This window comes from Aplysia californica, unplaced genomic scaffold, assembly GCF_000002075.1.
Source record: "Aplysia californica isolate F4 #8 unplaced genomic scaffold, AplCal3.0 scaffold00345, whole genome shotgun sequence".
Classification (NCBI taxonomy): Eukaryota; Metazoa; Mollusca; class Gastropoda; order Aplysiida; family Aplysiidae; genus Aplysia; species Aplysia californica.
This window is the reverse complement of record NW_004797615.1, coordinates 362,643-374,720: the sequence shown is the minus strand read 5'-3', so window position 1 is coordinate 374,720 and position 12,078 is coordinate 362,643. Positions and strand designations below refer to the sequence as shown.

The following is a 12,078-nucleotide window of genomic DNA, read 5'->3' as shown; positions in this document are numbered from 1 at the left end:
TGTATTAGAATCTATAATTAATATATCCATCGATAATAAAATATAATAATTAACACCTTGAATTACAAAAGCCTATAAATAGTTTCTAGTTTCCCAAATACCAATTGCTTGGAAACCATTACGACTTTACGTCTTCTAATCCCGTCAATGATAAACAACATGGCGGACAATTCAACTCAAAGCAGCAGACGAAACAGTCGCCAAAACATTGAAACGAGGGAATCCCAGAAGTCACAAAATGAGGGTCTGTTTTAGCCAGTCAAAGAAAAAATATCTAATGAACATTAGAATGTCATACAACCCCTTAAATTTGTATGCTTTAATCTGCTCACCACATTCTTTCTGCTCTTAATTCCCGTCTCAAATCTCAGCCTTTTTAGCCGTGAATAAGTTCTTAGACTTCTGAGACTTTCCTAGTTTAATTTTTTGTTAAGCCTAAATTGTTTTTTCGCCCCCCCCCCCCCCAATCTCTGTCTGCCTGCCTGTCTGTCTGTCTGTCTGCCTGCCTGACTGTCTGTCTGTCTGTCTGTCTGTCTGTCTGACATGCGACTAAACGTAGAACGACGCATCTTCCTGATTAGCTGCTTATTTTAGTACTCTGATGTCATCTTTTCCTGGGATACCCACAGACTATTTTTATAAGGCCATGGAGTTACCAAAGATTCTCTACTACACTACACAGTACACGATCTTTGGAGATACCGCATAGAACGACATGTTGTATCTGTGCATCGATGTGTTTCGCATGATAAAATTTCACACTTGCGACTAACTGCAGCGCATCAGCCATGCTCTGGTGATAGAAGATCGCAGATTGTTGATGCTCAGAACAGTAAGAACGCTGATGCTTGAAATTGAAACACGGTAAGTAAACGCAAAGACAATAAAGCGAGCTAAAATTGCCGTAAATACGCCTGGAGATAGGTAGGACAAGTATTCCTAATCCATTTAGAAAATTGTTCTCTTGTTACTCTTTGTAAAGTCTTACTTTGGATTTTCTTTGAAAGTCAGAGATTTATTTCTTTTTGTTTGTTTGGTATGTTACAGTAGATTTGCTTAAATATAGATGTCGAGGAGTTTAAACTAGATCAAATGTTTCTGCCAATTGTGAAATTTAGAATTAGAATGGGTTTTTTAGCGAAAATTCTTTTGAATAAAGTTTTTGAAATACTTTTTTAACTTCTAAAAAATATCCCTCCATGTTTCATTATACGAGGGCTGTCCCACGGAAAACCCGAAAAGGTCCATAAAAGCAACAATGTTTGTCCTATTATAATAAAAGTGTTAAACATCATACCTCAACATGTGCTTTATTTCTCAATGTAATTACCGTCCCATCGCTGGATCAGGGAGAAGATACCCTCCCTGAAGAATTTTTCATCAAGGGATTTCAACCAATCTTTCACTACTTCCTCGAGGTCTTCATCGTCGGTGAATCGCTATCCAGAAATATGGTGTTTCGTTGGTCCAAAAAGATTATAATCTGACGGGGCCAAGTCAGGACTGTGAGGGGGATATGGCGGAACTTCCCAGCCGGACCTTTGGATCCAGTCTTTAGTAGCGTTTGCGGTTTCATGCTGCAAAATGACCCCTCTGGACAACCGGCCTGGTCTTTTTCGGCGCACAACCTCTCTCACTCTCAACTTATCAAGAGTCTGGCTGTATCTGTAAGCATTAACATTTTATGCTGGTTCCAGAATGTCAAGAAGCAGAACACCCTTAGCATCCCGGAAAACTGTGGCCATGAGTTTCTTCACCGATGGCTGAACTTTAAGCTTTTTCGGGGGCAGTGAAGATGTGTGCTTCCAAACCTAGGAATCCCTCTTTGTCTCAGGGGTCATGTGGTGTATACAAGTCTCATCACCTGTAATAATACTTCTCAAGAATGCTTCATCGTATTGTTGGAGGTCTCCAGATGTGTTCATGACTCCCGTGACAGCTTGGCGACAACGATTCAACAAAGCCTGAGACACTTCAACACGTTGCGTCTTGTGGTCAGCTGTCAGCTCTTTTGGGACCCATCGAGCAGAGACCTTTCGATAGTGCAGCTCACTATCCTATGGACAGTCGACTTTGAAATGTTTAGCAACTCAGAAATTTCGCGAATTTTAAGGCGGTTGTCTGTTTGAATGAGTTCGTTAACGTGACTCTTGTTTTCCTCAGTCTTGGCAGAAAAACAAGGTCCTGGGTGAACTTTGGCATTGACATCCGTATGCCCAGCTTTGAACTTACTACACCACTCATATACCTGTGACTTTGCCATTACTTTTTCCCCGTAAACTGACTTTATTTCAGTGTGTATTTCTGTAGGTTTGAGACCTTTTGTGGTCTGAAACCGAATGACAGACCTCACTTCTAACCTTGACCAATTTTTCAAGGGGGTAGCCATCTTTGGAGAACTGCTGTGTTCGTTTGGTTTTTGCGATGCTCATGGTGCTCAATCTGGAAATTCCCAAATGATTGTTTTACAAATGTGCGTTTACAGAATGTGAAAATATTGAATACTTTTCAAATTACAGCCAAATTCCAGTTTTCCTGGGACAGCCCTCGTACTTGGTATCATGGAAGAAGAAAAGTTTTTTCGAACTATTTTGTTAATACCTCACTTATAACTCTGCACTTTCTGGTGGATTTTCTCTGAGCTCCCCGATCACATGTGTCAATAAAATATTAGCACTTCTGGCTTTGCTGTCTGTTATCTTGCTAACATATTTACATTTACACATATTATTATGTGTCAGGACGCAGTGGAATTAGGTGCTCGTCAATTTTTGGACATGTGGAGTTATTGGTAGCATCTGAAAGCTGATTTATTTGCCTTGCTTCAGATGAAATAAATATCTATCTGTCTTAAATAGAACTCAAGATATTTGCAATTGAAGGACGTGCGGTCACCTGGTTTCAGTGGCGAAATTAACTCCAATAGCTAAAGAGTCCTTGAAAACAGAAAAATGACATTTTTGTGCCTTTAATCAATGTTTTATTTAGTATAATTCACACGGAAATGTGGTTTTAATTTGGACTTAAAAGAGGTTGAGCCTAAAAATAAAAATTCGATAAAAATTTCCAAACTGGTTGAAAATAGCCTGTTTCTCCAAGTTCTGTATTTTAACGAGTGCCTGATTTCACCATGCTGCCTCACATATGCATTTTTCCCTCTCAGTTTCACTATATCAACCATTATATTATTTTGGTATCTTAACTTACATGCAACCGGATTATTATTATTCTGTTAATTTTCAGAGGTGAAAGATATTTTCATGACAGCCACGGAGCAGGGTGATGCCCTCAAAGTTCGTGAGCTGTTGGAAGACCAGCACATTGCCCCAAATCTCACAGCAACAAGGGAAGGTTTCGGAAGGAGTGCCTTATCTCTTGCTGCAACATATGGACAGACATACGTTCTTGCTGAGCTCTTGAAGGTAAAATCATTTTTAGTTTCATAGCTTAATTAATTACAGAAAAAAAGTGACTGTTGTAATAGTCCAGACTTGCTTTGATTTGTTTGTTGTGTGAGAGATGAGGGACAACTCCTACACAACCAAAGACGATAGCTGCCTATCATTGCTGTATTATGAAGAAGGGGGAAATTTGTCAAATGACGATTATTGATTTTATTTTTGTTCCTTTACCATACAGCTACGGTAAGCACTTGTCTTTATGCCTTACAGGTGTTTCTGCCGATATTCCCACCATCACACAAAAGACACAATAATTAAGCCATATATTTTATATCTAAGAAAATTAACTAAGTGCCAGAGCTTTCAAGTTTTTTATACGGTCAATCAGTTGATGACCAAATCTCTATTAACAGTTTTGGGATTAATATAACAATTTTGACTGTGTCATAAAGTATGCCATATATGGCACTGCATTCCTGCTGCTGCTCAGTCTTTTTTGTGTGCTAAGCTGACATGTTAAGCATCTGGACAGAGAAAGTTGGCTTTCAGAGCTTTCCTTGAAAAATTGTAGTGCATATTATTGTGTTTATCAGCTGCAGTACCCTTTTGATCAAGCGAAATGTTGTTGATGTTTAAATGTTTACTAGAGAAATGATAAAGTTTTCTTTCTATAATTAATAGTGGTGAAAAAAAATAATAACATCATCATCAAGTGCCTGATTAGTAATGAGGAAAAAGATAACACCCATTTTGAGAGAGTTTATTTGGCTCCCTATCAAAAAGCGAATTATTTTTAAGCTTGCTACCATGTGTTTTGAATGTATTAACATTTGACTTGTATGTTCCCTTAAATGTCTATATTTCAGGGAGGAGCAGATCCAATGTTGAAGAGTAGCAGTCAGCGTGTCCCTCTACATGAGGCTTGTATCGGAGGCCACTTGGATTGTGTTGAGCTTTTGGTGGACGTCATGTCAGACATCAATGTCTCTGATAAAGATGGACAGACGGCTGCTCACCTGGCTGCATTTAACGGAGAAGAGGAGAGTCTGAAAGTCTTGATAGAAAATGGTGAATTGATCTTCAACTAATAATTATGATAATATCGATTATAGCTTGCATTGCTATAGTGCATATCTCTGCTCAAAATAAGGATTTATGCACTTTTCAATTTGTTATCTTCTTGGCATTGCACTGCTAGTCTGAAAAAAAATGTATAGTCCGCTTTTTGTTGTCTGTATTATAAACTTGCCTTTATAAAAATATTTTTCACATGAAAATCTAAAATTATTGAAAAGCTAAGTCAAAATATTGACAACATGTCAATTCTTGGTTCCTGCAAGCTTAGAGAGGATAGACATAAAAGGCTCGAATATGAAGCAGAAACCTTATTTCAGGCTTTCTGTTCAAATCTTTGAAAAGATGATTTTGTGCATTTGTTCAAGTCAGTGGAGCGGTGACACTCTCATGTTGCTTGATGAATATTGCTTTAAATGTATGGAAATAATTCTTACAGCCAATCTGTAGCCTGAGATCAAGCAGATTCAAATTAACATTTGCTTTCCGTCCAAGTATTAATTGCTCAAAGTACAAGATTGTTCAAGCTGCTGTAAATTATATGAGACATAGGGGGGACTTCAACATGCTCAAAGACAAATTTGGAGATGAAAGATATACAATTTTTTCATGAAACTCCTCCCCCAATGATTGACTTTCTTACGAATATGTAGATAATCTTGTCAGGTTAGAGGACACAAGCTGTTTTGTCCAGATTTCAGTCTTGCTTCTGCTTTTTATATAATTTTCTGTCTTTGTAAATAAGTCACTATATCACTGATACTGATAAGCCTTATTGTGTGATGATTTATAGCATCTAAGACAATGATATAAATTGGAATTCCGAGACTTTCTTTAAAAAATTTAATATAGTTTTATCATGTTTTAGGACTTCTTTAAACAAATTTTATACTTGTGCACACATTCCTCCTTCAGGTGCGAATCTGATTGCCGAAGATCATAAAGGAAGACAACCTGCCCATCTGGCAGCCACAAGGAACCATGTTCAGATCTTACAGCTCTTGTTTGACCACAGCGTGGATCTGGACTGTCAGTGTGAGCTGGGACGGACACCTCTACACTACGCTGCTCAGTATGGAGGTCTGGGAAACACTCATTTGCTTCAAGTTCATATCTTCATGGTGCTGCCAATATGGTCTAACTCATTTTTTGCCCATTCGAGATAATGGAGAAATCATGGTTTGTTGTTTTATAAGACATTATTTCCATAAAAAATCAATGTGTAATTTAGGATACCCCAGACACTTTTGAAAAATTTTGATATTAAATGATGTACCATGAAGAGGGGAATTACAAAATGATTATATTTCATTATTGCAGAACCATGACAATACCACTTCTGCAAAAAAAATTAGTAACTCCGATAAATTGTACTCACCTTGGAAGAAAAAGTCAAATGGAGCTGTTCATTTTCCTTGCAACAGCTTAGATATACATTAGACCTTATTTCCAAAGCTATGCAGATGTTGGTTGTATGATAACAGAACTTGTAGAATGAAAAACAAACAGTTTACCTTATCGACCTGAGCACATGCCTTTTCTTACTCTACCTTTACTTGTCTGCACAGTGACAGCTCCCTGCAGTATGAAGTGGTGCAGTTTAAAGAATTGATTTTATTTTATTAGTGAAGATTAAACTAGAGAAAGATATGAATTTCCAATTCTCTCAAACCTTCAGCCAGAGCCAATATTCTTGAAATTTTCCCTACTTTTACGTTCATGTGCAAGTTATATGAAAGATTTTATGCCTTCCGCAGCACATTGTCATCTCCTGCGGGAAATATGTTACATACTGTTCAGTTTCTTTCGGTGATTGACTTACATTATTTTTATATAGCAATGTCAGCAGTGTCTTACTGAATCATCCAAAACTCAAACTCAAAAAGCAGCTGAACTTTTCCAGGTCTGGAGTCTGTGGTATGTCTTGTGGAGCGGGACTGCGACACAACGGTAGGAGATACCAATACCTATCTGGCAGCACACTTAGCTGCCAGGTACAACAAGGTGGACTGCCTCAAGTTCTTGGTCAAACAGGGCACAGCTCTCGATGCTCCACAAGGAGAAGGAAAGGCCTGCTCTCATATTGTAAGATGTTTAACATAAGGTGTGCATGTTTGAGATATCTTTCAGGTGAATTAGTTGTTTGTCTGGTCCTCTTACATATATATATTATATAGGGTGCTTCATTAACTGAACTACAGAATGAATGGCTTTGGTTTGAATCCCAGACTGCGAGCTCTTCAACTCTGGTCATTTTGTGGAGATTTCAAGGCTCTCAACCCATTAAGCTTGGACCTATTGGAGACAGACGTTGAATTCAGAAGTTCTGCCTATTGAATAACCCAATAGTGTTGATAAGGGCTTTAAACACACACACTTTAACTGTTTTACTATATGTGTCAGGACACAGTGGAATCAGGCGCTTGTCAGTTTTTGGACATGTGGAGTTATTGACAATATCTTTAGTCTTGATCATTTTTCTTGCTTTTAATTTTTTTAAATACCCGTTTATCTTGAATAGAAGTCGAGATATTCTGGATTGAAGGATGTGAGGTCGCCCGGTTTCAGAGGTAAAATTAACAAGGAAATGGCTACCAACATTTAATGTATTCCATGGCTTGAGAGTCCTTGGGAACTGAAAATTTACATTTTTTGTGTCTTTAATCAACATTTCTCAGTAAAATCCACGAAGATACGGTATTCAATAAAAATTTGCCAAACTTGCGGGAAAAAGCTGTTTTCTTCAATTTCATTATTTTGGCGAGTGCCTGATTTCACCATACTGCCTCAAATGCATTATATGATACTACTGGCTGGTTGCAAGAATCTGACTTATGCCAAATAGCACTATGATGTTTGTTGGAATAATGCATCCAGCCATCGATATGTTGGCTCTGTTTCAACTCAATTCGCAGTCAAAACTTGTCTCCTCAGTGTTGATAAAGTCTGTAGTTGTCTTCTAATATTTCAGTGTCTGCTCTTAAATTACAGCATTTATAATTTGTCAGAGCAACATATACGAGGGGGGTCAAAAAGTAATGCAAGTTATTCATTATTTTGCACAATTTTGCCTAGAATTTAATGAAATTCAGCTCACAAGTAGGCTACTTGCTTATATACTTTTGAACTCAAATTGTTAAAATTTAAGTTTCTTTAATTACGGCCGAAATGACGTCAGAGCAAAATGGCTACCCTCTTGGAGGTCTGTCAGAGGTAGAGAGCAGTGATTGAATTCCTTGTTTTAGAAAGAGAATCTACTGAAAACATCCAAAACTGAATTCAAAATGTTTACAAGGACCAATCTCTAGGTTTTGGCTCTGTATATAGGTGGGTCAGGACGTATACCATGTGCAATGAACCGGAAGAAGAGAAAAACGTGTCCATAGGCTTATCAGACAAGCATCATCCCGAGGAGTCAGCCAGAAAAATCATGGCAATTGTGTTTTGGGACGTTCATAGCGTGCTTCTTACAGATTTCTTTTTACCACGAGGAGCAACTGTCAATTATGAACCCTACATTGAAACATTTAAACTACGGAAAATGAGAATTCGATGAGTCCGACCAAATTTGATCATGGAAAGAGTGTTTTTTCACCATGACAATGCCCGCCAGCATTCGAGTACCAGAACAAGGGAGATAATCACCCCGTTTATGTGGAAAACACTACCCCACCCAACTTATTCTCCTGATTTAGCTCCTTTAGACTTCCACCTTTTCGGTCTTAGAAAAGAACCATTGACAGGTCAACACTATTGAAACGATGGAGAAATCAAGACTGCTGTACATCTACCACCAACCTGCTCAGTTTTACGAAGCTGACATAGTTGGACTTTGTTAAAGGTGGACAGTGGCTATTTTACGAAATGGAGACTATGTTGAAAAATAAAAATCTGATCCTCAGATGCTCCCCTTCAATTTGATGGATCATAGTTGCAAGTGTGTTCTTTTTTCTTTAAGTTATAAACGAACTTGCATTACTTTTTGACTCACCCTGGTAGTATCAATAATAGTATATGTTAGAGAGGTTTTCTTTTGCATAATCCTGTTTATGCGCACTTATTTACTTTAAAGTCTGTGTTGTAAAAGTCAATGTGTCTCATACATTATGAATTTTCCTTTGTCCTTAGTTTACAAACATTGAATTTTTACTGGAAAGTATAACTTTAAATATCTTTCTGATTTTACTTTTGACATACACAGTTAGAAACTATGTTGTTCCTTGAATGTCTTTGTATGCTTATACTTTGCTTTTTCTATACCTTTATATGAGCATGGAGTGCTTTATATGTTTTATTTAATGTATTTTAACCCCTTCGTGATATAAGTTTTTTCCAACTTTTGCGGCGCCCACTTCTTTGCTAGCCAGGAAGGAGTAGTTTCAGTCATTTAGCAGTCCCTCTCAAAATGAAAGATTTATGTATGTGATCCATACTATTTTCGTTAACACAGAGTTTGAATCTTTCTTCAATTCTCCAGTTAAATTCAGTTCAAAGCTTTTGTAATGCTGCCATGCTATGAAATCCATAGTGCATGTCTTATGGTCCACACGACTTCCTAAATTGGCTTTCATTCTAGGACGTACATTGTACGGGAGGATCGTATCATGGCTCTTAATGTTTGACATACGTTGTACAGGAGCTGTCACGAAGGGTTAGCCATGAATTAGCAGTGTATTATGCTAGGTGCTTCATGTTCTGATAGTTGCTTACATTTTTGGTTTTGATTTTTCCATACATAGGCTTCTTTGTTTGGTGCAGTGAATGCTTTACACTGGATCCTTGAAGAAGGGGCGGACATCAACCTCGCTGATCGTAAGTGAAAACAGGGAAGTTATCAGTGCCTTCATGGCTGTTGGTGCATTTTTAGGGGACATAATATGGAGAAGGAGTGAAAACTGGGTGTGCATGTGGAAGTGGAGGGAGCTATGGACAGAAGCAGTTAAATTTAATTTAATTCAGTGGGTTATTTTATTTTTTAGTAAAGTTTGGTCAATGTTTGAAAACTTGAGAGTATGAAGCTTGAACTGGAAACCACTTGCACAATACTGAAGATGTCAATTAAACCCATGATCTGTTTGACATAATATACTTCTGTTACCACCATTCACAAATTCACTATTCCTGATTTTTATTGCCCACTTGTAGACATTAATTGTTGCTCACAGCAGAACCAACTTTTCTCCTCAATGGTAGCGCTGTGTGTTTGACAAGGTTGTTCAATAACTTATTCTCTGCCGAAAATTTCAAAACTTTCGTAGAAAATTGAATATGTTTTCAGGATGGTCCTGTTTTGGCATAGAAATGAAGCATTGGTTCTCTTCTTGTAGACTTCGGCAACACACCAGCGCATTATGCTGCGGAGGGTGGTAAAGCTGACTGCTTCAACTGTTGCCTACAACATGACGCGGATCTGACTGCAATCAACATCAGAGGGGACGCTCCTCTCGATACAGCAAAAAAGAATGGACATCCATTGCTGATGGAAAGGGCTGGTGAGTGGACATGATCTGATATAGCTCTTTAATGTTAGTGTTTTTTCTCCCCCATCGACACAGTTAAGATCATTAGGATGCAGGCCTCTGACCCTGGCTATCGGGGTTAATCTGGGATGAGAGGGATACAACATTCCAGCAGAAAGACAACGATGAAAATTCTTCCCTCTTGGGAATCAAACTCGGGTGTCCTATATGTGACCTCAAAGTGCCTAACTGCTATCAGATGCTAGTGATATAGCTCTTGTTGACTGATGAAAGCTGATATAAGTGTTTCAGGATCTAACAGGTCACCATACTATTTCGATGTTGTCAGGCTCAGGTGGGCCATCTGCCAGAAAGCATATTCTACAGGAGAGCCTAAAAACTGTTATCAGAGACCGATCAACTCAAAGTTGGAATAAATGAATTTAAAAAAAAACACTTTAAAAAACTGAATGTGTGACTTTATATAAACGGCGTATATCGACAGCTTAGAGTAAGACTTCGCCATAAGCTATTTTGAAAAAATGACGAATGAAGGCATCTAAAAATGAGCACTTGATATGACCTTGCATTAGACCTACTGTAGTCTGGTCCTAGACTAATTTGGAGTTGGTCCATTTGTGCTTAGCACCTTTGATATGGCTCCTTAGGGACAGAAATTTTGTACTGGAATGAATAAGTAGGCAAATGGATATTTGTGAAGTGTTGTGAACTTTCTGTCCAAAAAGTTTGAGACCATAAGCTACCACTTTATGACTGGTCTATGAAATATATCGCCACTATCATTAAGAAAATTGGTAACTCTAAATTACCTTGCTTTACAAAGTGAGTAAAAATCAGTGGAGTTGTTCTAAAAAATATTGTCTTTCTTTGTATTGCAAAATAATGTATACTTTGGATACTCTACTCTAAAATATATGCTTCTCACTAATCACTCTCTGAAGATATGCACATTTTATGTAAACAGGAGGAGTAAATCACTGTGTTCCAAATTTACAGTTGAAATTGTCTAAGACAGCCTATTGAGGAGAAAAATTGTTTTTTTTAGATGGATGAATGTCTTGGGCAGCACCATTACAACAATAGAGAATAAAACGCTGGAGGAAATGAGAGATGGTTGTACTCCTGGACAATTAGAGTTGGTTCTACTGTAGTCTACTTATTTCTGTATTTTGTTTACATACATCTGGACAGTGTTTTTGCGGGTGATAAGAGGGTGCCACTGGCAGGTCCAACTTCTTTGCTTTTCCATTTGTTGACCTCTCTTTTCCCTTTGTTGTTTATCTGTTTATTTTGGTTTTCCCAGCACTTAATGACAGTCATTGCTTTGCTGTGTTTCACTTTACTCATAACTTGGAGAGTGTTTTTAAGGCAACTGATGTAGGTAGAATTGTTTCTGTGATCTTTGTCAGTGAACAATGAAGTGACTTGCCCGCTGTGCTTTAAGAAGTTTGAGCAAGAAGAGTATAAGAGAGCTCACGCACCAGCCCCGGTGGAAAGAAGTATTACCACAGCTGCATCTACTGCCTACACCTCACCCCTACCCAGTGTACTGTGAGTACATTGTGTGTGTGTGTTTGTGTGTGTGTTTGTGTGTGTATGTGTGTGTGTGTGTGTGTGTGTGTGTGTGAGTGTGTGTTCATATTATTATGTGTCATGACGTGGTGGAATCAGACGCTTGTCAATTTTTTTACATGTGGAATTATTGGTATCATCTTAAAGCTCATTCATTTTTCTTGGTTTGGATGAAAAAAAATTTATTTATCTTGAATACTAGTCAAGGTATTTGCAAATGAAGGAGGTGGGGTCACCTGATTTCAGAGGTAAAATTGGTGAGGAAATGGCCGTTAAGGATTAGTTATTTCCTTAGCTTGAGAGTCCCTGAAACGGAAAGTTTACTTTTTTTGTTGCCTTTAATCAACGTTTTTCAGTAAAATCCACACAGAAATGTAAGGAAGGTGTTGAGCCAAAAAGACAAATATTCGATAAAAAATCACAAGCCTGCGGGCAAATGCCAGTTTCTTCTCTTTGATTATTTTGATGAGTGCCTGATTTCACCACGCTGCCTCACATCATGTGTGTATGTGTGTGTGCGTGGTGATGTGTGTGTGTGTGTCTGTCTGTCT

At 38.0% G+C, this 12,078-nt stretch overlaps 1 protein-coding gene across 1 annotated transcript in view; it reads left to right on the top strand.

The window, feature by feature from the left end:
- The first annotated feature begins 43 nt into the window (after positions 1–43).
- Positions 44–12,078, top strand: part of LOC101854425 (serine/threonine-protein phosphatase 6 regulatory ankyrin repeat subunit B) — a 17,204-nt gene continuing 5,169 nt past the window's right edge. The window contains exons 1-8 of the mRNA XM_005102864.3: positions 44–244; positions 3,244–3,422; positions 4,268–4,469; positions 5,391–5,555; positions 6,379–6,560; positions 9,215–9,287; positions 9,803–9,967; positions 11,365–11,506. Coding sequence (XP_005102921.2) covers positions 148–244; positions 3,244–3,422; positions 4,268–4,469; positions 5,391–5,555; positions 6,379–6,560; positions 9,215–9,287; positions 9,803–9,967; positions 11,365–11,506 — 1,205 coding nt within the window. The 5' untranslated portion in view covers positions 44–147. The remainder of the gene's footprint in view (positions 245–3,243; positions 3,423–4,267; positions 4,470–5,390; positions 5,556–6,378; positions 6,561–9,214; positions 9,288–9,802; positions 9,968–11,364; positions 11,507–12,078) is intronic.